Genomic DNA, 27,449 nt, shown 5'->3' on the forward strand with positions numbered 1-27,449 from the left:
CAGGAGCCCCGGACTTTTTAAATAGCCCCCAGAGCCCCGCAGCCCTACCCCAGGGCTCCAGCAGTGGGGGGTCTGGTAGCAATTTAAAGGGCCTGGGGCTCCGGCCCCTGCTGGGAGCCCTAGGTCCTTTAAATTGCCCCCTGGGGAAGCCGGGCCACCCTGGTACAGCGCACCGGCTCTTGCCGGTACACCGTACTGGGGCTTGGGCCCGGGGCCCGATTCAGGGGAATTGGTTGAATTGGCCTAAAGCCGGCCCTGGTGGGGGTATGGCCACAGAGCCGCAGGGAGGGGAACCCTGAGGTGTGGGGGCTGGGTGGGTACTGGGAGTTCCTCCTGAAGGGACGGGGGTTGGCCAAGGTCACTCAGCCCCAGGGTCTGGGAGGGGGACTGGCTGAGGGCACTCAGAGCCACAGGAAGTCGGGGGGGCTGAGGGGAGGGACTGGCCAGGGGCACTCAGAGCTCGGGGGGGGCTGTCCGGGGGGGCACTCACAGCCCCAGGAGGTGGGTGGGGGAGGGGCACACAGGATTTCTGGAATTCCCTGGCAGTGAAGAGCTGCTGGCGGCAGGGAGGAGCCAGCCGTGACAATCCCCACTTGGGATCCCTGGCTGGGCTAGTGGCTATGGGGGCCCGTGGCCAAGCTGCAGCGGAAGGTGACCTGAAGGTAGGGTGACCAGATGACAGAAGTGAAAAATTGGAACGCGGGGGGGGGAGGGTGGCGGAGCAAAAAACAAGCCCCTCCCCTGTGCGCGCCTGGACCCCCCCCCCCCCCCCCCCCCCCAGCACCAGAGGGTGCGCTCAGGCCATGTCCCCCAGCCCCCTCCCTCCACCCGCTCTCGGCCAACTGCCTCCCCTCCCGCTCCGCTTGGAACGTACCAACGCTGCAGATGGGGCTGGAGAGCTGATGACCAAACACACGCCTCCCCTCACACCCCGCACTGGGGCTGGACCGGCACGTGTGGGAGAACCCGCCCGACGGGACGCTGGGCTACTGGCCCTTTAAAGGGACGGAGAAACGTCCGGTTCATGGCCGGATCGCGGTGCCCACAAGTGCGGCCCCATGGCCCTGCCCGAGGGCCGGCCCCGAGAGCACTGCCTCCACCGCGGCCTCCCCATGGGTCTCCCGTCCCTGCAGCATCATCACCCCACCCCGCACGGGCTACCTAGAGCGGCATCGGACCCCCCCCCGTCCTCCCTCCCAGAGCCTGCCTGGCACAGCCCCCCGCCGCAGTGCTAGCCTCAGGATTCAGCAGGCAGGTCCCGTCCGGGGACCCCAGCGCCCCGCACCCACTTACTGCTGCACTCTGGGTCGGTGCAGCGCTTGCACTTGGCGAAGCACCGGTCCAGGTGCTTGGCGGCCAAGCAGAGGGGCCACTGTGCGGGCAGGAGCAGGGCAACTAGGGCGAGGAGCAGGAGGGAGAAGCGGGGCCGTGCTGCAGCCATGTTCACAGGGCTGGCAGCGGGGGGAGGAGGGAGCGTCCCTCTGGCTCCTGTCTGCGTAGCTCCGGCATGGTCAGGTTGAGGGGCGGCGGGGGCTCGTTGCGGGTGCCTACAAGCCCCGCCCCTGCCTTTGTGCGTGCCTGGGGAGTGGGGCTGCAGCACTCTACAGGCGTCTGCCGGCCAGCCCAGCAGAAACTCAACTGCACTGCCCCAGGGCCTGGAAGAAGACGTGAGCAGTGCCGGCTTGCCGCGGTCCCCCCGATATCGGGACAAAGTGCGTCCCGACCGATGTAAGGTCAGGACGCGGGACAAGTCCCCTAAAATCGGGACTGTCCCGATAAAATCGGGACGTCTGGTCACCCTACCTGAAGGAAATGCCTCGGCCTCGGCCTCCGGCTAGGAAGGGCCTGGGCCAGACAATGACCCACCACGCAGTGTCCCAGCTCCCTGCCCCACACCTGTGGGGCACGGCCCCTCCTCTGTAGGGAGGTTGGCATGTACCTTAGTGCTGCTTCCTCCATCCCCAAAGGCCTCTCCCAGCCAGTCTCTGGCAACCCCTGCCGTTCAATACGCACATTACCCTGCTGTGACATACCGGGGGGGGGGACCCCTCGGGGATGGGGGGGCTGTCACACAGCTGGGCAATTTAACCCGGCTGGGCCGGGGTGACTGTCTCCCTGGAGCTGGGGTCTCAGCCCAGGTGTCTCTCTGCCCTCCCCCCTAGTCGCCCCCGGGCGAGGTGGCAGCGCCCCACGTTGAGTTCCAGCCTCACATTCGCACCCACAAATGCTGGTGGGTTCCAATCCCAGCTGAACACGCCCACCCGGCCCTAGTGTGGAGCAGAAGGGCCCAGCGCTGCCCCACAGACCCTCTGGCTCTCCGAGCCCGCTCTTACCCATCACCCCAGCACGTCTGGCCCAGGCTGAACGCTGCTGCTCTGTGCAGAGGGGCTGGCACTTCTCGCTCCTGCCGTACGAGGGGCAGGTGCTGCTACCGACTGCTCCCCCTAACCCCCGCCCTGCTGCGCTCTGGGGATGCTGCCCTGCTCTGGAGCTCTCAGGTGTCTTGAACTGGAATTTGTTTGGAGAGAAACTACTAAGGAGCCTTATCAGCCCCGAGCAGAGAGTACCTGGGAGCCTGCCTGGGTCGGGCGGGTCTGGTACAGCCTCCCCCAGATAAGGCTCTTCCCTGGACCTGCCACCCATTGGAATCTGGAACGATTCCCTCCGAGGTAACACCCGGGGCAGCCAGGGCAGGGCAGGGCACGGCCTGCTCCCCTGGAGCATTAGGGCTTTCAGGAGTCAGAGGTGTCAGCGGAGCAGGTTGTGATTGTACGTTAAAGCAGCGAAGAAAGTTGGGGGGACAGAGGAATTGGGTGCTGTGGCCCCCCCCATGCCTGGGGCCTATTTGAAAGGCAGCTGTCACACTGTCCCCTTTATCGGGAGTGCCCACTACACCCATCTCATGTAGTCCTCGGCACGAGAAGGGGGAGCATGTTCCCAGCTGAACGGCGTTCGTCCAGGACTCACCGACCCCTATTCCAGGATGGGGGAGTGACCTGAGAGAGAGGTCACCATGTAGCCTGCCATTATCAGTGGCTTCTGGATTCCTCTGGGAAAGGGTTAACCAGGGGCTTAGTTTAGTCCACACTTGGCTTTCTCGGCAGTGCTGGACTCTGGTGGCAGGGAGGGGTCCAGCTCGCACCCTTTCACCTGGCAGGGAAAGTGCCCTAAAGGTTAGGATGTTCTCACAGGCTATCGTAGTTACTGGGACCTTGGCAGGGAGGATTGGTGGCTTGTGGGGCATCGGATACCTCCCCTCCTCCTAGAGCTGTGCAGTAACCAGAACATTACCCCCGCGAGGAGAGGGTTTCGGGGACCCTGGGATCTTGGGAGCCAGGGCTTCTCTCAGCAGCCTGGAAGCCCAGGCCCCCCATCAGCCTGTCAAGCAGGTGGGCAGGCGGGCGAGCTGGCAGGGAGCCAAGCAACTTTCCGTGCGAAACCTGCCTGCTTTCTGTCTGAAGGTTTGTCCAAATCGACGTGTTCCCACGAAACGTTTGGATTTTGACAAGCTGGCAATTTCTGATGGAAAAACAGTTCCACTGGCAAATTCTGACCAGCGCCTCTCCTGACCGCAGAGCTCCCTGCATGTTTGTGTGTGTGCGCGTGTGCATGGGTGTGTGTGCGTGTGAATGGGTGTGGCTGCGACGTGCCAATAGCTACTGCAAGGTGGTTGGCAAACACGGTGTTTTAGTTATATGAACTCAAACTTGCGGACTTACGATCACAATTATTGATGTTACCACTAGGTGTCACTGCTGGCACGGGTGCCAAATGCATTCACTAATTCAGAGCATGGCGCTGGACTGGATGTCCCTCGTAGCGCTGACCAGTAATATGCAATACTGCAAGAGACAGACACTTCCTTCCTTGCGTGCCATGTGACATGAGTCGTACCAAAGCACCTCCAGACTGCGCACAGACTGCAGGCACGCCCCCCTCAGCAGGGTGTCCAGAAGGGAGCCAGGCGGTTCTGGAGCAGCCAGTGTGTCCAGCCGGATGCTATGGAAAGTGTTCTGTCGGGAGGTATTTCTGCTGTGGGATTTTACTGCGGCAAAGGCTGTCTGCATGTCCTCAAACGATCTCTCTCAGCCCAGTCCTTGAGCTGCCCTTGTTTGCCCCAGGAAGGGCCAAGCCCTTGTGTGGCAGGGAATTGGGCAGCGAGACTTGAGCGGGCCGTTCCTGCATTAGGATTATGGAGGCTGTGTTCTCAGCAGGGCTGTACCATGAAAGGTGCTAGGAAGGGGGGTGGGGGCATGGCAAATCCCTGTCTATATGTACCCACCTTAGCGAGCTGGCTGGCAGCAGTAGCCCAATTCCAAACCCCAGCCTCCTTCCACTGGGAAGAGCGAGACTTCGTTTCAGCCCTGGGGAGACCAAAGCCTCTCAGGCAACTGACTGTCAGGAAGTGGCACCCCAAACCACCGGTCACTTTTGAAAATCTTTGCCGGGGGGATGCACGTGTGTGTGCGTGTGCACGTGTGTGTGTGTGTGTGTGTTTGCGCGGGTGTGAGCGTGTGCGTGCATGTGTGTGTGTGTGTGTGCATGGGTGTGTGCGCGTGTGTGCATGCATGTGTGCGCGCGTGTGAGTGCGTGTGTGTGTGCGTGTGTGCGTGCGTGTGTGCGTGAGTGCGCGTGTGTGGGTGTGGGTGCATGTGTGTGTGTGCGTGTGTGCGAGTGCGTGTGTGTGAGCGTGTGTGTGCGTGTGCGCATGTGTGTGCGCATGTGCATGCATGTGCATGTGTGTGTGTTCATGTGTGCACATGTGCGTGTGTGTGCACGCACGTGAGTGTGCATGTGCGCGCATGTGTGTGTGCATGTGAGTGTGCGTGTGTGCACACCCACGTGCATTCCACCTCCCACTTCCAGCTGCTGCTGCTGAGCTTCACTGTGCCCCTGTCCCACCCTTCGGCTGTAACCAGGCTGGACACCCCTCGGGCAGGGCAGCAGAGTAAGAGTCCATCCCTGGGCTGTGTCCTTCTCTGCACCCCACGGGCTACAGTCTCAGGAGATGGGGCTTCTCTGCTGCTCTCCAGCTGGTTCCAGCCCGTGGGCTCTCCGAGGGGAGGCGCCGGGCTGGGCGGAGGAGCCTATGCTGGTAGCTGCTTGTGCTGGAGCTCCCTGACCCCTGCGAGCGCAGAGACACTGGGGGCAGGAGGAGGGGCCTGTGGGTTACGCAGTGGGGACAGGGGGTTGCATGCTCTGTGGGACGGGAGGCAGGGGATCAGGTTTTGGGGGACTGCCTGCAGTTTGGATTCTGGCCAGGGCTGTGATGTGGCACTTCTCCTGCTCACTGTCCTCTAGAGACAGCTACATGCAGGAGCCCGCACGTGCCACCATCGTCTCCTGCCCTGGGCTTATCCTGGGGCTTTGGGGATCTGGGGGCTGGGAGAGAGATGATGAGGCCCCCAGTGACCTGGTGCAAATCTGCCCCTCCCACTGGCTCTTCACTCCACCCATCGGTCTCTGGCAGCTCTGTGCATGCACACACTTAGCCCTGCTCCAGGAGCAGGCTGGTGAAGGCGTGTGCGCCAGTCTATCCCCTCTACCACCCACATCTATCAGAACCCCCAGGTACAATGCATCATGGCCCTGAGCACTCTGCCGCCTCTGTGCCCACCCCACACTCCCCTCCTGCCATCAGCATAACGCCAGGGCAGGGAATTGTTCCCAAGTCCAAGATTTCCTGCCATTTTTAGCAGATACTCTTGTGCAGGAATTTCAGGCAGAGCAGTATGTGGCTGCAGTTCCCCCAATGGCCACTAGAGGCAGCTGTTCCCAGCCCACTGACCTTCCCCATTCAGAGACTGGCACTCACCCCATGCAGAGGTGCCCATCTAGAACGATTATGTGCCATTTCATTCGCATTTAAACCGTGTTAGGGCCTGTGCACTGCCCGGCACCAAGCTGCAGCGTGTGGTGTGGAACCTGTGCTGTGGTGAACGTACCCCACAGCCCTGGTTGCTGAATGGCACTGTGCTAGCAGAAACCGTGCCAAACTCAAGTGCTGAAAATCAGGAGACTGGATGAAAATCATGAGATTAAAAATAAAGAAATCTGCGTTCTTGCTATTTGCCGTCTGGTTTTGGAAGCTGTAACGCACATTGGGATCATGGGTTCAAGCTTTTCTCTACAACCGTAGGGCTAGAAACTTACTTTAAAAAAACAAGAATGTGATTTTGAGAAAATAAAATGACTTAAGGAGCTGGTGCTTGACGAAGAACATCCAATCTCACTATTCTCGTACTGAAATCACAACTGGCAACACTGCAGTTGTTAGTTATTAACAAAAATACAATTTTTCTACAAAATAACATACACCTTTACAAACAACTTGTTGGGAAAGGCGTTTGAACTAGCTGCTACAGATATTTTTCTTGCAGTTCCTAAAACATAAAATTTTAAATTACGACGATGGAACATCTTGACTAATGACATGAATATGTTGTGGTATTTTATCAGCTTAAAAATCTGCAACCGGTATTGTGTGTTTATTCAGAGCTCTCAGATAGCTCCGATTCTGTGGGACATGCCTCGTATCAATAGAATCAGTCTGCACTACTGAGTCCATTAGCACTCTGCCAGCATCCCATCCAAATACCCTCAGGCCTGGAGACCATTTCAGGTCTCACCTCTGCTGACTGCTGTGTGCTTCAGAGCCCTTATTAGTGAGCAAGGCTTCACACCAGCACTCAACACACAGTTAAATATCTCCCCTCTCTCCCCTCACCCCTGGGATAACAAATGAGGTAGCTGAGATGTTAACCAAGGCTCCTTGGTAGCAGAACAAAGGTCTCCACTGGGATACATGCAAGACTCACCCGCTCAAACTTGCAGAAAGGTTGTGCCAAATCTATGTGCTGGGCTACCCCTTCTCTAACCCACCACTGTTCTAACGTCTAGGTCACACTCCTCAGGATTCCTGAGCTCCTCCATACTACCTCTGTCCAGCAATCGGGTATGTACTCCACTGGCAAAGTGTACGCACTCCCCCTCTAGGGAGTGACCCAGACTAGAAACAAGTGGCTCCTTCCGCTCAAGTCACAGGATGTGCTAGGATGTGAAGGTCTAAACCCTGCTGATGCCTGAAGAGGGGCTAATAGTTGCATGTGATGGCATTGTCCCCTGTTCGCTTTCTTTTAAAATGGCTTATTTAATTTACACAGTTAGTGAACATCCTGCAAGACAGGTTTTATCATTTATCATTCAAAATACTATTTGAGTAAAAGGAAGGTATTCCACTCTTGGTCACTTGTCACCAGTTTTGATGGCTTGTGTCACTCACTGACCCGCTGTGGAGCATACAGAGACTTGGTGGGATAACTCACATGACTGGAGTACTGTCATGGATGGATATAAACTGTTCAGGAAGGACAGGCAGGGCAGAAAAGGTGGGGGAGTTGCGTTGTATGTAAGAGAGGAGTATGACTGCTCAGAGCTCCGGTATGAAACTGCAGAAAAACCTGAGAGTCTCTGGATAAAGTTGAGAAGTGTGAGCAACAAGGGTGATGTCGTGGTTGGAGTCTGCTATAGACCACCAGACCAGGGGGATGAGGTGGACGAGGCTTTCTTCTGGCAACTAGCAGAAGTTGCTAGATCGCAGGCCCTGGTTCTCATGGGAGACTTTAATCACCCTTATATCTGCTGGGAGAGCCATACAGCGGTGCACAGACAATCCAGGAAGTTTTTGGAAAGTGTAAGGGACAATTTCCTGGTGCAAGTGCTGGAGGAACCAACTAGGGGCAGAGCTTTTCTTGACCTGCTGCTCACAAACAGGGAAGAATTAGTAGGGGAAGCAAAAGTGGATGGGAACCTGGGAGGCAGTGACCATGAGATGGTCGAGTTCAGGATCCTGACACAAGGAAGAAAGGAGAGCAGCAGAATATGGACCCTGGACTTCAGAAAAGCAGACTTTGACTCCCTCAGGGAACAGATGGGCAGGATCCCCTGGGAGAATAACATGAAGGACAAAGGGGTCCAGGAGAGCTGGCTGTATTTTAAAGAATCCTTATTGCGGTTGCAGGAACAAACCATCCCGATGTGTAGGAAGAATAGTAAATATGGCAGGCGACCAGCTTGGCTAAACAGTGAAATCCTTGCTGACCTTAAACGCAAAAAAGAAGCTTACAAGAAGTGGAAGATTGGACAAATGACCAGGGAGGAGTATACAAATATTGCTCAGGCATGCAGGAGTGAAATCAGGAAGGCCAAATCACACTTGGAGTTGCAGCTAGCAAGAGATGTTAAGAGTAACAAGAAGGGTTTCTTCAGGTATGTTAGCAACAAGAAGAAAGTCAAGGAAAGTGTGGGCCCCTTACTGAATGAGGGAGGCAACCTAGTGACCGAGGATGTGGAAAAAGCTAATGTACTCAATGCTTTTTTTGCCTCTGTCTTCACAAACAAGGTCAGCTCCCAGACTGCTGCACTGGGCAGCACAATATGGGGAGAAGGTGACCAGCCCTCTGTGGAGAAAGAAGTGGTTCGGGACTATTTAGAAAACTGGATGTGCACAAGTCCATGGGACCGGATGTGCTGCATCCTAGGGTGCTAAAGGAGTTGGCGAGTGAGATTGCAGAGCCATTAGCCATTATTTTTGAAAACTCATGGCGATCGGGGGAGGTCCCGGATGACTGGAAAAAGGCTAATGCAGTGCCCATCTTTAAAAAAGGGAAGAAGGAGGATCCGGGGAACTACAGGCCAGTCAGCCTCACCTCAGTCCCTGGAAAAATCATGGACCAGGTCCTCAAGGAATCAATTATGAAACACTTAGAGGAGAGGAAAGTGATCAGGAAAAGTCAGCATGGATTCACCAAGGGGAAGTCGTGCCTGACTAACCTAATTGCCTTCTATGATGAGATAACTGGCTCTGTGGATGAGGGGAAAGCAGTGGATGTGTTATTCTTTGACTTTAGCAAAGCTTTTGATACGGTCTCCCACAGTATTCTTGCTGCCAAGTTAAAGAAGTATGGGCTGGATGAATGGACTGTAAGGTGGATAGAAAGCTGGCTAGATCGTCGGGCTCAACGGGTAGTGATCAATGGCCCCATGTCTAGTTGGCAGCCGGTTTCAAGTGGAGTGCCCCAAGGGTCGGTCCTGGGGCCAGTTTTGTTTAATATCTTTATTAATGATCTGGAGGATGGTCTGGATTGCACTCTCAGCAAGTTTGCAGATGACACTAAACTAGGAGGCGTGGTAGATAAATTAGAGGGTAGGGATCGGATACAGAGGGACCTAGACAAATTAGAGGATTGGGCCAAAAAAAACCTGATGAGGTTCAACAAGGACAAGTGCAGAGTTCTGCACTTAGGACGGAAGAATCCCATGCACTGCTACAGACTAGGGACCGAATGGCTAGGTAGCAGTTCTGCAGAAAAGGACCTAGGGGTCACAGTGGATGAGAAGCTGGATATGAGTCAACAGTGTGCTCTTGTTGCCAAGAAGGCTAATGGCATTTTGGGCTGTATAAGTAGGAGCATTGCCGGCAGATCGAGGAACGTGATTGTTCCCCTTTATTCAACATTGGTGAGGCCTCATCTGGAATACTGTGTCCAGTTTTGGGCCCCACACTACAAGAAGGATGTGGAAAATTGGAAAGAGTCCAGCGGAGGGCAACAAAAATGATTAGGGGTCTGGAGCACATGACTTATAAGGAGAGGCTGAGGGAACTGGGATTGTTTAGTCTCCAGAAGAGAAGAATGAGGGGGGATTTGATAGCAGCCTTCAACTACCTGAAGGGGGGTTCCAAAGAGGATGGAGCTCGGCTGTTCTCAGTGGTGGCAGATGACAGAACAAGGAGCAATGGTCTCAAGTTGCAGTGGGGGAGGCCCAGGTTGGATGTTAGGAAACACTATTTCACTAGGAGGGTGGTGAAGCACTGGAATGCGTTACCTAGGGAGGTGGTGGAGTCTCCTTCCTTGGAGGTTTTTAAGGCCCGGCTTGACAAAGCCCTGGCTGGGATGATTTAGTTGGGAATTGGTCCTGCTTTGAGCAGGGGGTTAGACTAGATGACCTCTTGAGGTCCCTTCCAACCCTGATGTTCTATGATTCTATGATTCTAAAGTAATGGGGAAGATGAATTCCTGATGTCTGATCCAGGACATGCTGCTGGCTTTCACAAGGGACTTTTAAGGAGGGAGGAAATTTTGAACTGTATCAAATGACAAACTCCAGTCTCTTTGCCTTTGCCATTGTTTTCTTTGTGTTTGCTTATAGCCCAATCACTCTTTGTTTGACCCAGCGTTTACAGCTAGATTAATGAGGATTCTCTGAACAGAAAATCAACAAACATTTTGTAGTGACATGTCAGAACAAGCCTAAGCAAGATAATCCTGTTTACTGACTAGATGGAAGCAGTTGTCTACACAACCTACATAGGAGGTGAACATTTTAGAGCCAGATTGTAAATCATTGTTAATAATTAATATAACAGTTAAGAGAAAAGGCTTCCTCATGACAGATAATCAAAGGACAATATGTGTTCTGTCACTTCCTAAAACTGTCTGGTATGGAACTAGTACATAATTTAATTACAGCCATGAAGGCCTCTATCCTGCAATGATATCCATGTAGGCACAGGTCTCACTGCTGGAAGGGGACCTAAAACATATGGAGTGTAAAAAGATTTAAATTAATAGTTTTGACTCATTTCCCTCTTAAGTGAATGACTTTGAGTATGGCCAAGATCTGCAATGTTGGGCCCAGATCCTCAAATGTATTTAGCACCTAACACCTGGTAGTTTGTCTTCCAAGTCCGTATTCAGACCTAAGTAAGAGACTTGATTGTCGAAAGTGTCGCACGTCATCAGTATTCACCGCAGCTAAGGGGTGCGCAGCACTCGTACCTAACTATGGATTTAGGAGCCTCGCTCTGAAAATCCTGGTCTCCGTTATTAACAAGGCACGTGGTGGCTAAGGAACAGCTCTGTGAAAGTACTTATGATTTAGACAATGATTTCATGAGTTAAAAAATAATTGATAGTTTTATGTTGCTTGTACCTAGGCAAATTCTAGTGCAGTACACTAAAAATGGTAACTATGGCATAGTAGAAAAGTCCATTTGAAATTGCTCTGTACTCTATTAGAGAGCACACAGTGCTTTACACAAGCATTTGTTTCCCATAGTAACATTCATTTATTACCAGTGTGTAATCTGTAGGTAACTGTAGAACATGTGGGCCCAGCTGGTGTCTAATTTCCATTGAAATCACCTGAATTTGACTAGCTCTTTAGGCACCTGAATATCTTTGCGGATCTGGCCCTAAGCCACTGAAGCCAATGGAACAACTCCCACCCATTGTCTTCATAGAGCTTTGGGTCGGCCCTAAAGGAGAAGGTCTATGGACTAAAAGTTACTGAAGGCTCATGGGCTGGCACATGCATCCTTTCATCAAGACTAGTTACCTCTTAGGAATAGTTAAGATCACTGAGCTAAGAGACAACATTGAAGGAATGTTATCCACACAAAACTACATTAAAAGACCATCAGCACTTTGCCTAAAACTGCTGAGAGCAAGTCCCAGGATGAAGCCAATAATGTCTATCCTACACTGCCCTGTAAAACAAAGAGTGTCCTTTAGCTCTGTGCTGTCTCCATGTGCCAGTGCAGCTGCCATGGGGAGATACAGATGTATTTCTTCACTCAGAGCTCTTTCTTCACTCTCCTTTGCTGGGTTACGCCCTGAGAGCAGCTCTTCAGGGCTCAGGCTGGAGTCTCCCAGAGATGTTCAGCGTGGGCCATTGCTGCCAATAATTGAACCCATTTAGCTGCAAGTACTAAGCTGTGTTCTTTCCCTGGGCTTTGGGTGATATTCTCACACTCGCTTTCCCTTGCACTCCTCCTTGCACAGCTCTCCTCTGGCCCTGGAGGGGGATGAGTGGAATGGCTGCTACACTGCGCTGCCTCCTGGAGCTGCTCTTCGGCGCAGGGGGCTTCTTTAACACGTCCTTTCTGGCATCAAAGGACAGCCTCCAGGTCCTCCTCCTCAGCAGCAGGGCCTCCAGCTCAGCTGGGCTGCCTGTACCTTGGGGATGGCAAGTGTTCTGGGCCGGCATGGGGGTGGCTTTCCAGCGAAAAGCTGGCGTGAGCTGGGTTTGAAGGAGCTCTGTGAGCTTTTCCAAATCCTGTCTCCAGTCTTTCCGTGGGAGCCAAGGGATTGACCTGCTTTCACTGTCTCACCCCTGGGAGTGGCTTGGGGCTGCACAGCTTTCTGGGTCGGAGGATGTCTCACAGTGCCAGCAGTGGGATTTTGCTTTCCTGTTCGAATAGGATTCCCTTTGCCTCCAGTGTCTCTGGTTTCCCCACACGGCTTGATTGGCTCTGGACTCCTGCGCAGTTTCCTTCTGTTCTCCCACAGGCTTTTGGGCAAGGGTTTGCAGGGGAAGAGGTACTGAGCAGAGCAACCTGTCGATCTGCTTGTTGTGGCTTGGGCTTCCCAGCCCTTAGCCATCTTGGCACGGACTTGAACCCTCCCCTGCTCGGGGCTCGTCCCAGTATCCCGAAGCATGTTGGCACAGACCGTGTGGCCCTGGCGATGAGCCTGCATCAGCGGGGTGAGTCCATCCTTGTTGGCCTTGTTGATCTCCAGGCCGTATCGCTTCAGTGAGAGGATGATCATCGTGGTAATCCCCACGTGGCCTATGGCTGCTGCGTGCCATAGCGCCGTGCACCCGGCCTGGTCTGTGTGGTTCAGATCGCAGTCCAGGGCACCCAGGCACAGTCCCACCAAGCCCTTTTGCACAGTGTGGATCAGAGCATTGCATCGGTGCCGGTCCCAATCCCCAACCCTGGCCCCGAAGCTCAGCAGCAATTGGGCGGCTCCGAGGACCCAGCCTTCCCCATCATGGAGGCAGCAGTTCATCAGTGGGGTACGGCCCTCTCTATCCCACCTGTTCACATCAGCTCCAGACTCCACCAGCTCTTTCATAAGGTTAAAGTCGCCTTTCATCAGGGCTTCATTAACGTCTGCTGATAAAGGCCAGGCCATGCTGCCGTGGGGGTCCAGCATGTGGAAGGGACAGGACCAGCAGTTTGGTGTGCAGGGCTGTGGGAATAGCAGCTCTCCTCACACCCATACAGTAATGAGCCTGCCTTCAGCTTGCCAGTGGCTGATTCATGGGCAGGTCTAGCTTGGAGGGGCAGATGCCGCATGGGCGCCGGTGTTTCTTGGCTCTGGCTGACACACAGTGAAATGCTTACGAAACAGAGTTCTTATGGCTTCTATGTGCTCCTTCAGGAGGAGATTCTGACCGTGAATCAGCCCTTTGTGACAAGCAGCACTGATAAGAGGGTTTAATTCGTCACCTGTTTGCCAGGTGATAAGACAGAGTCTTGATTTGTAGGGCAGTCCTGCCTCCAGCTACCGGTGCGGTAGGAGGGGAAATGGATCCTTGGAGTTACCCCAGCGGGGAAGCTGGGCCGAGGGGCTGCTACATGTTATGGTTTATATTGGCCCCCCTTGGCACGTTTTCTCCAGAGGAAAGGAGCCTGATGTCTAGGGGTGGGAGTGTTCCCCTGGCCTCACCCCTGTCCTTCTTCAGGAGCACAGGACCGGGGCCTCTGTGCAGAAGGGGGGCTCAGCTGCCCCTGTGTCAGGAGGAGAAGGGCTGTGGGACAGGGCCTCTGTGTGAGAGCATCATGCTGTGGGCAGCCAGTGGGGATCTGCTAAGGCAGCCTTGAGCTGTCTGTGTCTCCTGTTCCTTTCCCTGCCATGCCATGAGCCTGCAGTGCTTGCTGGGCACTGGGCCTCTGAAGAGCCTCTTCCTGGCTTTGGCTCACTGGCAACTAATCTGGGGGGAGGGCAAGATGTGAGCGCTCAGCTGGAAGCCCCTGTTGTTCTGTGCTGATCCCAGAGCCCAGGAAAGCCTGTGGGAGGTTGAGACAGGCCAGGCTGCTGCACTGGGGAGCTCCTGGATGACCACACTGCTGTGCACACAACCACGCTGCTCATTGCAGAGGGCTCCGGCCCCATTCAGGTGCAGGTGCTGCTCTTATGGGGGCTGGTTTGCACTGCAGCCTCCTGTACCAAGCCAATGGCTGAGGATTTCAGTACTGAGGTGTGAGCCAGCCTGGCAGGGATGCTCTGTAGTACAGTCCCACCCAGCCAGACTCCAGCCCCATGGCACTGGGTACAGCCCTTGTCCCACCGAGCTACGGGCCAGACGTCCAAAGGGATGTAGGCACTGAAGATGCAGAGAGGTGCTTCTAAAGACCCCACTAGGTGGCTAAGCAGATGGGGCACCTAACTCCCATTGAGGTCAAATACCATCATCCCTCTGTCACAGCTCGGACGCTGAGGCACAGAGAGAGAATGCCAGCGGCAGAGCGAGAGCCTGACTGCCGCTCTCCAGGGTCCCAGCCCAGTGCCAGAACCACAGGCCAGCTCAGCAAGGAGCCTCAGGGTTTCCCAGAAGCCATGTCTGTGCAGGCTAAAATACAAAGGGCTCCACACAGCCAAATGCAGTGAAGAGTCGCACCTACACAGTCTTGCCTGCCTCTGTTCCTCCCCAGCCTCAGGCACGGGCTGAGGCAGAGGGGATCCTTTCTCCCGGCTGGTGCGGGGGGTGCCTCTCCGGGACACATACTGAGGAGTCCAGCGGGTCTGTAACAGCAGCCCGTGCTCTGCTGACAGCCACGGAGGAGCTCTCCCTCTGCGTCCAGAGCTGGCTGTTACTAGCAAGGCCAGAAAGGAGAGATTTGGGGCTGGAAGGAGACAACTGTGAAGGTCTGATCCTCTGCAGGAAGCTGGCGGCTCCTCTCTCTGCCCTGCTGCTGCCGCTGCTCCCTAGTGACATGGATTTTCCTCCCCTAGTAACCTTAGCTCGTGCCTGGGAACGCACTGCTCAAAGCAACCCAGGCTTGGCCTGGGTACTAAAGCACCTGTTCCAAGCAAGATTTTGCTGATAGCAGATTCAGTGTCACTACTGCTCCGGGTCTCTCCAGCTCTGCACAGGTACAGCATGGCCAGTGCATTGCCCCCCCCCCCGTGCTTGGCACCCAGTGTGAGATGAAGGGAGCCCCTCTCGCGGGGAGCTCAGCAGCCTTGTGATCCTACCTTGGGCCTCTGCTCCACGGAGCCATCTGTCTACAAGCAACATGGCACCACACCACTAACGCACGTCACACAAGCTGCCAAACAGCCATCCACTAGCAGCGTATCTCTGCCACCACAGACCTGGGCTGGGAGAGAACCAATGATTAAGGGTCACAGTTCCAGTGCCAGCCTGGTACAACCCCCTGAGCCATGCAGCCCAGGCCAGCTAAACTCTTACATGGCACTGTGGGACCTAAACGGCACAGTAGGACTGCGCCTGTTGTTTTTAGTGATGTCTCTCTCTCTGTAGCGCTCTCATTTTAATCACTCTAGAGGAGAAGTGCATTCCTCTGCAATCTGCAGGGATGTCAGAAAGTGCTCAGGGGATGTCTGACGTCAAGGCTGTGCTAGGTAATGGCTTCTTGGCATTTTCAACTGAAGTTTTACAAAAAATGATCCCCTGATATGGCGAATGCAAGAGACCGTGTCCTGCATTGCACGTCCTAGCTCCCATCAGAATTGGGCACACATTTCAAGGCGAAAATATTGTCCTAGGCTAGGTGGAAAGAAACCTGACGCATCTGACTCTTACAGATAAGCGAGGATTGTACCAGAGTTATCTCATCAGGCGACTGCATGAATAAGGCAGTGTGCCAAGGGGAAAGTGTGCTCCTTTCTAACCGCACTCTGTGGCTAGTCATCTACTGCACTCAGTGCTGTAATGGCAAAGTGGGAGCTTTCCGTTGGAAATTATCAGGAACAGCCACAGCTTCTGCTTTCAAACTTCTTGTCGACTCCACCCTAGCACCTGTGGCAATATTGTCACATTGGCGTTCAGTAGCCAGGGGATGTAAAGTAGTTGCTGGCAGTGCGATAGGACAGAGAGGGAAATAGAAGAAGAGAGGGAAACATTTACACGACTAGGTCTCTTCACACAGCAAATGTTTTGATTAATTTAGTAAAAGATCCAGGCCCAATGGAAGCAGGCCATAGTTCTGCTAAGCTGAATGCAAGGGCCTGGTCCCTGCTAATCACTAGGCTGCCGGGTGTATGATCGATCCTCTGGGCCCACTAAGATCTCTTTGTACTGCCAGGGTAGAGGGATCTTGGACCAACCCTACATGGCTCCACCTGCCATGGGGAGCCAGGGGCCGGCACACTGGAGTGGCAGGGGCTATGGGGTCCATATGGTCAAAAGCAAAGTCAGGAGTCCTAGGCATCCACAGAGCCCTAGAGTTGGCAGGGACCAGAAGGGAGGCTTGTGCTTGACCTCAGGAGAGGGGCAGGAGAGATTGGTGGGGCTAGCCCGGGGCACACAGCACACTGTAACCTGCCCTTGTAATGCACTGTTAACTGGCCACTCACTCCTGCTCGCTCACACCAGAGTCTGGTGCAAATGAGTTGGTAACAGTATCCAGAGTTGACTAGAAACCATGTATTTTAGCCAAAATCTCCTTGACCTTCTTCTGAACACATCATTTGGCTACTGAGCTGCAGTCTCACTAAGGCACTGACAGGCTGACATTTTTAACCAAGGATACTTACAGGTAGGTGCCCCTATAAGCCCAGCCCAGTTCCAGACACACTGAAACCCCACAGTTCCTGAGCAAAGCAATATGGTTGCAGAGGCTCCCATCTCTGAAAATTAGGCCAGTATCCACTGAGCTCAGGAGAAGACTTTCGTTGAGTTCAGTGGGAACTGGAGGAGGCCTCAACTGGCTATCTCTGGGCACCCAAGTATGAAGATTTTGGCCACAGTGCCTGATTTCAGAGGTGCTGAGAACCTACAACTCCTGTTTAAGTCAACGTGAGCCCTGGAGCTCAGCACCCATGAGAATGGGGCCCATTCTGCTAGGACATTCTGCAGCATCCACTTAGTTGAGGCCATTCTGGGCTCAGTCCTGCAAGGCACTGAGCACCCTGCCTGGACGACCCTTTATCCCCATTATAACATGTAGGCATGGAATAAGAAATTGCCAGCCTCTAGCCTTCTTCAGCATAGCAGTAAGCATGGAATCTATGGCTGTCTTTAGCCATGGGATGTGGAGATATGTGCCCAGCTCAATGTTCAGGGGGGTAAGCCACATCCTCCCTGTGATCCAGACACTGCTTAAAGGGCACTGTTATGGTTTTGGATGCTAGAAACACAGCACTGTCTCTCTGAAAGACTTTGGGACACCTTCAATGCATTCTTTATCCTTTTCCTGGCCTTACCTGTGTGCTCCTGGCGCTGTCGACACAGGAAGCCATGTCCAAGGTGCATGGTTTATGCAAAGCAGCTAAAGAGTGTCTGAGTGAGTTTGACAAGTGAAAGGTGAAAGCGCAACACAGCTTCCCTCCCTCATGGTCCGCGAAGGGGCTGCGGGGAGCAGATGAGGGGCCACGAAGGAAAAGTACAAAATATAGATCAAAGTGAAGAGACTTTGGAAAGGCCTAAGATTCATCACCGCTAGAGAGCTGTGTCCACAGCTGCCGGGACAGTCAATTAAACTCCGGCCCTCCCACCTCCCTGGGTCTGTCTGGGAGAGTCACGTGAAGCTACGCTGTAGTTACGTGTCCAGAGCGGCTGGAAAGCTGGATAAAGAGCTGGCTCTTCAGTGCTGCCTGAGATCCAAGTCCATGTTGCAAGGCCCAATCCAGACATGGGCTCTGCCATGGAACCCTCCGGACTTCAGCGGGAGTAGGGGCTGCTGGGAGGAGCAGCAGAGGGAATCGGGTGAGGGGAGGGGGTTGGAAGAGAATGCCCAAGGTCTGTGATATAGTCCTGAGCACACAGCTGCTGAGTTTTAGAGGGATAATATTTCCCCACTATTCCTAGGTAGGCAAAATACCAGTGATGGGAGAAGATGGTGCAAGTGTTTAGTTTTTATTGCTCACACAGGAATAGCAGATCTAAATCATTCTACGGTGGCTGGACTTTGACCAAAGCAATGGGAAGGAAAAAAAGATCAAAATAAAACTGAGGGGTAGTATCCATTATCTGTATGGTCATTTTCCAGAGGGATATTCAAAGCCTCTGATATTCCTGCTTCTTCTGACTTTGGTGCTTCCCCTAGCTCTGTAAAAGAGAACGAGAAAAGCCATTTCCATGTTGAGTGTCACAGTATTTTCCTTAACTCCCCAGCTGCTGGAATCGTGATCACTTGAGAATCTTAGCTTTTATTTAAAAAAAAAGGAAAGGTTCCTATCCCTTTGTGAGGGGGTGTCCTCCACACACAGAGCCAGAAGGGGTAAATTAGGCCAATTAACTTGCCCCTGGAGGAAAGCCAGGGATTGCTAAAGCCTAATTGCTGACAAAGTCCTGCTGGGGGAGGAGCTGGGCCAGTTAATAAAGCCAGGAAGTTGGCAGCAGAAAGGGGGCTGTGGGGAAATTAGTCTGCAGTCCTGTCCTGGGAGAAGTGTGTGTTTTTGGGGCTGCGGAGTGTTGTCTACAGTTACTGCCTGGGAGGAGGGGGTTTGGACTGGCAAACCCAGAGAGTGGGGGAACCAGAAGGTCGAGTTCAGAGGTAGGAAGGTGTTCAGGAAAAGAGCAACAGGGTCTGAGGGGATGGTTTCAAAGCCCCTAGGGGAGGTGGATGTTCCATTTCCATCAATATCAATGGGAAATGGGCACCCAAATCCCATAGCCAGTTCTAGGAATCTCAGCCCAATCTCCAGGTAGCCCCCTGTGGAATAAACATGAACGGCCTGATGTCAACAGCGCTAAGTCCCAGTGAGTTCCTTGTGAGCCAGGAAGAGGCCAAGGTAATACAGGGACCCTGTCACCTCTGTAGCTGTCCCATGGGGCACCTATGGGGAGAAGCCTTGGGCCCCAGACTCTCCACACCTGCCATTTCCAGGCTGCACTGGTGATGAATGGGTTCCTCTTGGGACTGGACTAGGGTTACCATATTTCAGCAAGCAAAAAAGAGGACGGGAGGAGCCCCGCCCTAGCCCCTCCCACTTCCCGCCCCCCCAGAACCCCCAACCCTCCCCCCGTTCCTTGTTCCCTGACTGCCCCCTCCTGGGACCCCTGCCCCTAACTGCCCCCCAGGACTCCACTCCCTATCTAAGCCTTCCTGCCTCTTGTCCCCTGACTGCCCCAACCCTTATCCACACCCTCACCCCCAGACAGACCCCGGGACTCCCACGCCCCATCCAACCACTCCCCACCCCCTGACAGCCCCCCCCCCCAGAACTCCCAACCCATCTAAACCCCTCTGCTCCCTGTCCCCTGACTGCTCCGATCCCTCTCCCCACTCCTGCCCCCTGACAGCTCCCCCCCAGAGCTCCCAGCCCCCCACCCCCCCGCTCCTTGTCCCCTGACTGCCCCCTCCTGGGACCCCTGCTCCTAACTGCCCTCCAGAACCCCACCCCCTACCTAAGACTCCCTGTTCCTTGTCCCCTAACTGCCCCCTCCTAAGACCCCCCCCAACTGCCCCCCAGGACCCTACCCCCTACCTGTACCCTGACTGCCCAAAACTTTCTCCACTCCCCCCAAAAAGCCCCCCCCGTTTCTTGACTGCCCCCTCCAGAACCTCCCTGCCCCTTCTCCTGCCCCCTGGCCCCCTTACCCTGCTGCTCAGAACAGGGTGTTGGGCTCTGTGCGAGCCGAGCTGGACACGTGGCTGCGCTCCCCAGCACAACAAAACCCGGTCCCTGGCCCTGCACAGTGCTGCCGGACCGGGCTACAGGGGAGAGCTGCCGGCTCAGAATGCAGGGCAGATCCGGCTCCTCTACAGCTGCTCCAGAGTCCAGCCCGGGACTTTCCTGCAGCCCTCCCAGCCGCTCGCTCTGCTCTGCCGGGGGAGGGGGAAATCCCGGACATTTTGAGTGATTTACAAATTCCCCCCGGACGCTATTTTTAGCACAAAAAGGAGGACATGTCCGGGTAAATCCGGACGAATGGTAACCCTAGACTGGACTTGGCGGGATCCCCTTCTTGTTGCCCAGGCCCAGTTCCCTGCTCGGCTCTGCCCCCTCTGCACTGACTGTCTGGGACATCCCTGCTGCGAGGACCTCCCCGAAGGCCTAGACAGAGCTATCCACTCCACTCCCGCCTTGTGGCACTTGTGGCAAGGGAAGCGGGGCCTTCCCAGGGGTTGCCGTTTGGAACAGACTGGCTCAGCAAGCGGGGTGCCAGGAGGTTGCTGCAGCTTTGTCGCCGCTGTGTACAAAGGCAGGCCTGAGCGAGGAAGAGGCTCTGCAGCTAGCCAGTCACTGCTCCATTGCCTGGCTGGGCAATTCCTCTCCTCCCCAAGGATGCACCTAGGGGAGAGTTCTCTGGGAATATGCTCTGATCCCCGAGGGTCTCTAACCGCTTACCTGCTGGATGCAGAATATCCTGAGCAGGGGGGCCCTCTACCGCCTCCTGCTGAGTCCCACCAGACAGCTCTTGAGCCACAGACAGGGCGGGCTCCTCCTCATGGTGCCCTGGAGATGCCTGTGCTTTCTCTGGGGGCTCCTTCTCCACCTCCTCTTGCACGTCAGGCTGAGGCTCTGGCTCTGTACCCTGCTGTCGGCCTCTTCTTCTCCCAGCTCCTCGGCCCCTCTTGGGCCCTGTGCTCTTACCCCGCTCTCTGTCGGAACATTACAGCATCTCACCCAGCGCCGTGAACCAGGGGACAACCCCCCAGGCACCAAGGAGAGGGAAGCCCCCAGCTGCCAGGCACTTTCAATGTGAGTTGGGTGTTGGATTCCCCTACGCAAAGAGCGCTTTGTCAGTGTAGCTGTGGTGCTGTGCTCTACTGGCCAAGAGCTCCTCCTGTGGACACAACTAGGCCAGTGAAGCTCAGCATTATTGCTGGTGTAGCTTAGTCCAGCCACTCCTCTTCTCCCACAGCCCAGCCCAGCCCAGCCCAGCCCAAGCAAACTAAACGCTCCTGGCAGAAGTATCGTTCTGCTGCTATAGCTGGCTGCACTAGGGGCTTTGGCTGGCACAGCTACATCCGTCACAGGTCACACATAGAGCGACGCTGGCAAAAGTCTGTAGTTAGACCTGGCCTGGGCATTAGTGCCTCTCCCCTTTGTAACATAGATGTGGGCAAACTTGCTATTCTGGGAGAGAAATCACTGCCTGGGAAGATAATGCACCATGGCCAACATAGGCTTTCCTATGGATTGATGCACACAGCTGGTGAATTCTGAGCTTGCCTGGGCAATAGGGGCTCATGCCTAAAGCCAAGTGTCTTGCCAGCAGGGTGAGTGGGCAAAGCCTCCAGAGAGGTACCACCACCTGGAGAGAGGCTCACATATACTGGTCCAAGCTGGCTTCTCCAGGGACCAGCAGCCAAAGAAAGAACTTCTGATTAAATATCCAGAGTTTAAACTGACTCAGGGCCTTCTTCCTGAGCCAGCAAACAGACCGGACCTCTGGTCCCAGTGGGCCCCCAATCCTTAGGGAAGAGTTGGAAGGAATTTAGCTTACTGAGACAGCATAAGACTGAGAGGGCTTGTTCTGAGTTGAAGCTGGGGTGAAGTTGTGACTGCAGGAAAACCACTCAGTGGGGTTTGAAGGACTTGCTGGAGTCAGGGTGATCTCTGGTGAGCTCACTGGATTCTGTTACTGTTTTCCTGTTTTCTCTGGAATGCTTTCATCTTAAGAATAAATGTGCTTGCTTAGGCAGAGCCGTGTGGTAACTTAGCTGTGGCAATTACCCTGTTTGCTGTCTCTGAGGAGAAAAGTCAAGCAGGCTGCGTAGGCAGCCAGACTGCTGAGGATCTCCCAGTGTAGGCAGGGAGGTGTGCAGTCTGGTCAGGAGGGAGAAAGATGGCTGGGAATCTGTGAGCCTACAGTGGGTGCAGGTGCCCTGAGCTGTGATGTGTGGGTAGGTAGGTAGGGCTAGATGGCCCAGTCCAGAGCAAGGGAGCAGGAGCAGCCCTGAGAGGCAGCGTGACTCACACCAACCCCGACTCACCATTCCTTCTCCCTGCCCAAGGTCTCCCACAGCTGCCAAGTTTTGTGTGGCTCCATGTCTGACGGTTTATGCAAATTATTTAATGAGCTACTTTGCACCCACACAATCTGTGTATCACAATAAATGCCAGCTTATGGTCAATACACGCTGCCTGGAGCAGCGGTGAGAGATAGGACATGGAGCTGCACACCACTTGGCAGCTCCTAGGCTGGGGCAGGCGGAGGGGTGGGGAGGCTGGAGGGTGTCTGGGGCACCAGAGGAGGTGGGGATGGTGCTGGGATGTCTGGGTCAGTGGGAACTAGAGGGTAGATGAGAAGGCTAATGTGTATCTAGTCCTAGCTGGGGGCTGGCAGGGGACTGGGGCTGTCTCTGGGGGCTGGCGGGAGGATGTGTCTGCATGAGGGAGCCTGGGGCTAGTATTGAGCCCCTTTACTTTCTGTCCACCAGCCCGGCCACCCACTGCAGAATAGCCCATTGCGTGCGGCATGCTGGGTAAAACCTCATGGCTGCCTTGGGCAGCGGATTGGTTTCCCCCACGTGCTCTGTCAGTGATCCCTGAGCTCACCAGGACGTGTGTGAATGTTTGACCAGCAGAAGATTTGGATCCGTGGGTCCTTTCTTTACTTGTGCTCCTCCCCTGGGCAGTAGCATAGCAGCGTTCATTGCACTTACCACTGCACGTGTTCAAAGGGACAGGGCTAGACTTGGCCATTGGGCCCCGCCCTGAGCCGGGGTGGTGTGTAGGCAGCATCATCCCACAAGTAGCCCTTGGAGGCAGAGTTACAGCCCCGCGGCTCCCAGCGGGGGCTCGTCTCTCTCCCACCCAGCACCAGCTCACCCAGACTCTGCCCACTTCCCGCTCTGCCAGAGGGGACGCACCATAACAGTGCAAAGGGGTTCTTCCACCCCCCATGTGAGCACATAGTCTGAGTCACAGTGCAGCACGTGGCCGTTCCCTGTGTACAAGGGGTGCTTCCCTGTCCCTAAGATCAAATTCCCCTGGGTGTAAGTATAATTTACCCCAGAACCCACTGGACAGTATCTTTCTCCTGTGCTTCTGCTTTCCTTTTCCTCAGCAGCTCTCGGTCTCGCAGGCGGTGCGTGATGGCCCCTACAAGAACAGACCAATTGTCAATGTGGTGTCATGACTGAAGACTAGCCTTGGCGATGACAGGGACACAGCAGGTGAGTTGAGCGGGAGCACCCTGGGGTGGGGCCTGCTAGTGGAAGGGAGTCACCTCAGCCAGACAGCCAGCTATCATGGGACAGCAGTGCCCTAGAGGCCGCAGATAAGGGGCAAGTGATCACATCCTTCATGCTGCAGATAACACTTTAATGAAAGCAGACGGGCTTTGGGCATGGACTGGACATGCCCAGCTTCTTGGACAATAGTTCCCACAGGGCAGTGGGTGCTGCATCCAGAACATTGTCTCCCATTAAATCTTTGCATAGCAGCTACTTGGAAAGCCTGCAGGCTGTTAACCCAAAGCCTTTTGGATTGGCAGGGTGTCATTCTGTCTTTCCCATCCCTTGTCTGTTAGTTAGTCCCATGCTTGGCTTCCTCGGCTCTGAGTGGGCCTGGACACGTGGCTTTACCTCCCTCTGAGCTGAATTTGCTGCTATTTGAAGGCTCATGTATTCATTGCTCATCTGTACTTGGAGAGCTGCCAGGTATTCATGAATCCCAAGGTTTATCCAGTTTTCCCTACACTGAGTATTCATTGTGGCCTAGTGGATACACACTGGCCTAGGACTCCTCAGACCTGCATCTAATCCCAACTCTGCAACTGGCTGCTGGGTGACCCTGGGGAAGTCTCTTGAACTGCATTAAAAAAAGAATGAGAAGTTCATGGAGGGCTATTAGCAAGGTGGTCAGGGATGTAAACCCATGCTCTGGGTGTCCCTAGCCTCTGGCTGCCAAAGCTAGGAGTGGGCGACAGGGGATGGATCACTCGCTGATTCCCTGTTCTGTTCATTCCCTCTGGGGCACCTGGCATTGGCCACTGTCGGCACACAGGATACTGGGCTAGATGGACCTTTGGTCTGACCCAGTGTGGCCATTCTTACTTCCCATCTGTAATACGGGGGTAATGACACTGACCTCCTCTACAAAGTGCTTTGAGATCTACTAGTGAGAAGAGCCAGGGATCACTATCTGCCAATCTGCAGTAGGTGCTCACGCGTGGCTCTTCTCATCAGCTCCTCTCCTGTTGTAGGGCCAGATCCTGCGAGAGGCGATGCACCCTGGCCCAGCTCTGACAGTACGGGAAGGCACTCGGATGCTCCGGGGGCAAGCAGTCCTGAGGAGGGCAGGGAGAGGCTCTGTCAGGAATGAGTTCCCGGGCTCTGTTGGAGTGGGGTCGGAGTACTTGGCACCTGGCAGGACTGAGGCCTAATGGGTTTCAGCCAGTCAGGGACCAGGAACATTCCTGTCTGACAGGCCAAGCACTCACTGCCGGGAATAATGACAGTCACAGGATCTGTCTGCACTGCAATTAGACACCTGTGGCCAGCTGGCTCAAGCAAAGGGGCCGTTTCATTGTGATGTTCAGGCTCGGTCTGGAGTCTGGGCTCTAGGACCCTGCAAGATGGGACCGTCCCAGAGCTTGGGCTGCAGCCTGAGCCTGAACATCTACAACGCAGCCCAAGCGAGCCTGAGTCAGCTAGCACAGGCCAGCTGCAGTCTAATTGCAGAGCAGATGCACCCAGCGTGACTCCCTGTGCTGACGGCTGTTTGCAGAAAGGAGACACAATTCTCTGCAGCGCAGGGCCCAGCACAAGACCCCCATTAACCCTGTGTGAAAAGCTCCAGTGGCACAGGGCTGGCACATCACCCATGCATGAATTAGCCCTCACTGCCTCTGTGGGCTGGTGGTTTTGGCTCAGTGACTTGCTGGCCAATGGTGGAGCTGGGGACAGAACTCAGGGCTGCTGTCAATGACAAAGCTCCTATTGACTTCACTAAGACCATGATTTCCACCCCGATCTTCTGAGGCCCGGCCCCAAAGTTATCCCTGTGCTACGGACACCTGCCCACTAGGAGCACCGAGTTGCGGTAACTTGGTCTGTATGTACATACCCTGTTTCTCCCTCCCTATGCCTCAGTGCAATGTGAACAAGGCTCAGGGCAGAGCTGCTAGCAGACTCCTTGGCTGAGACTCATGGCCGCAGAGGTGCCATGCAGGCAGAATATAACACATCTCTGCGCCAGCTCTAGTGAGGGACGGTGTGGAGTCGGGAGTGAGGAATGTGGCATGTAACTGATACATTAAAAGAATAAATGAGTTGTGACTTTCATAATTTCAAACAGACCTGCACAACACACACTAAACTAAACACAGACAACTGTTCGAAATAATTACACCTTCCAGCCAACAGCCGCAAAGCACGTTAATGCATTAAGCTTCCCAAACAAGCCCTGGGAGCACCAGGGAGGGTTATCACCAAATGGAGAAACTGAGGCACAGACAGGCAAAGTGACTTGGTCACAAGGAATCTGACTGTTCTGGGAATAGAACCAGTATCTCCTGACTGCCCATCTGGTGTGCTAAGCCAAGAATAGCCTTCTCTGGATCTGTAACCCTGAACAGGAGGCAATGATGGGAAATTAACTCTGAGAATGCTTCTTTCACGTGCTTTGGATCCCACCCTGAGCTGAGCACCAGGCTACAGAATTATTATTATTACAATAATGCCTGAAGGCCTCCCCATGCTGGGAGCTATAGAGACCCAGTAAGAGACAGTCCCCATCCATGAGGAGCTCACAATCTAAACAGACAAGACAGGGAAAGGTTGGGAGATTACAATGTGATTCAAAATGTGTAATAGAAAGTGGACAATATGTAGTAAGGGGTGTGTGCCATAGTCCGATACAACGGCAGAGGCTGCCCTTAATTCTCAGCACAGGAATGTTGTGAAATATCACGTTCTAAAGGTCTAAAAATGCCATATTGACAATCCCTAATAACCATGCCCCCTCCGAAGGAATTATTTTAGTGACCTGCCATGGCTTACAGTGATCAGGGGATAACCTGTTGTCTGTCAAATAGTAAAGCAGCAGGACATTTGCTGAGAAGACTGGCTATGTCAAATGGTAGAAGGACACTCACAGGACCGATGGGATGAATTCACTGGTGGTTATTAAACCAGGATGCATTTAGATACTGATGCATGTTCTACTTTGCATGTGTAACAGAGATCAACTCCTTATTTCTTTTTGTGAGCTAAGAGACTGTCAAAACTTGCTGAGAAACAAACTAATTAACTCTGAGAAAAATATTCTAGGCTAAGTGTAATAAAACCTGTGCCACCTTTACACACCAGCCTAAGCAAATTCTTTTTGACTGATCAATCCGAGACCTCCAGTCCATGTCTTTCATTATTGTGAGAGAGGACCGAAAGGCTGAGAAGCAGACTGACTAGGGTTTGCATAAAGAACAGGAGTACTTGTGGAAGCATTTCCAAATGCTTGTATCCTTTGCGACAATGAGAAAAATAACCTGACTGTTAGTTTGTACAGGGCAATCATCTGTTTCTTCCATACTCTGTATACCAAGCATCTACCGTAGCTTACGTACATAGTTTCAATCATTTAACTCTTTTTTTGCATGCTATTGGTGAGTTGCAATTTTATCTCTTTTCTGCTAAGACGTCTAGTGATGCATTAGACTATAACAACAAGGAGTCTGGTGGCACCTTAAAGACTAACAGATTTATTTGGGCATAAGCTTTCGTGAGTAAAAACCTCACTTCTTCGGATGCATCCGAAGAAGTGAGGTTTTTACTCACGAAAGCTTATGCCCAAATAAATCTGTTAGTCTTTAAGGTGCCACCAGACTCCTTGTTGTTTTTGTAGATACAGACTAACACGGCTACCCCCTGATACTAGACTATAACAAGCTCCCGTTCCACCCGTCATTACATTAACTTTGTAATGTTACCTGGCACAGTGTATTCCTCTCTGGCTGGTGGAGGCTGCTGGGAAGATCCCGAGTAAGGATGGTCCTTTTCTAAGCCCTCCATTTTTCTTTGCAGTTTGTTGCTGGGGTTCTGGGTTTTAACTAAAAAGCAGCGTAGCTGCGCAGTAAGGGCCTCAGGAGTTAGTTGGGCTACATACTACAAAAGGAGTAGTTTGAGAAAAACAGCCCGCCCACTCCACATGGCTTATCTGGCCTGGCCACGGTCTGGTACTGCTGTTCTCCTTATCATGTCACCAAGCTGGAGGAGCCTGGGCTCACGTCCTGCCGTCTTGCTGCAAAGGAATATTAGTGTGCTTCTTCACGACTGCTGCTCCTCAAATAGGCAGTTAAGAGCGGCTGATGCTGTCGAGAGTAGAGACCCTGGTGTTTAATAAGGGGTGGGGGAGGGAGCTAAGCAGCCCCTTCTACTTGCCCTCCTGCCTCTCGCATCAAAGGGCAGCAAGCCCAACACAAAGGAGGCAGTGCCCCAGGCAGTGGGCTCTCATTTGAGGTCTTATGTGGGACATAAGTAGCCAAAGGCCTTCAGCACAGAGGTGAATTTCACTTTT

At 53.9% G+C, this 27,449-nt stretch overlaps 1 protein-coding gene across 8 annotated transcripts in view; it reads right to left on the minus strand.

The window, feature by feature from the left end:
* Nucleotides 1–27,207, minus strand: part of HEMGN (hemogen) — a 46,364-nt gene extending 19,157 nt beyond the window's left edge. Inside the window, exons 1-5 of one of the 8 annotated variants that reach the window (XM_065549893.1) lie at nt 26,863–27,207; nt 24,024–24,222; nt 22,943–23,033; nt 20,331–20,584; nt 8,456–18,084 (exon numbers count right to left, since the gene is read on the minus strand). In XM_065549893.1, the coding sequence (XP_065405965.1) occupies nt 11,979–13,001 (1,023 nt within the window). In that variant the 5' untranslated portion in view covers nt 13,002–18,084; nt 20,331–20,584; nt 22,943–23,033; nt 24,024–24,222; nt 26,863–27,207 and the 3' untranslated portion in view covers nt 8,456–11,978. Of the gene's footprint in view, nt 1–874; nt 18,085–20,330; nt 20,585–22,942; nt 23,034–24,023; nt 24,223–26,862 lie in introns of those variants that run through there. The other 7 variants (XM_065549892.1, XR_010588745.1, XM_042844761.2 and 4 more) reach the window with 7 other exon arrangements.
* Between the last annotated feature and the right edge of the window lie 242 nt (nt 27,208–27,449).

The sequence above is a fragment of the Chrysemys picta genome, chromosome 6, assembly GCF_011386835.1.
Source record: "Chrysemys picta bellii isolate R12L10 chromosome 6, ASM1138683v2, whole genome shotgun sequence".
Taxonomy (NCBI): domain Eukaryota; kingdom Metazoa; phylum Chordata; order Testudines; family Emydidae; genus Chrysemys; species Chrysemys picta.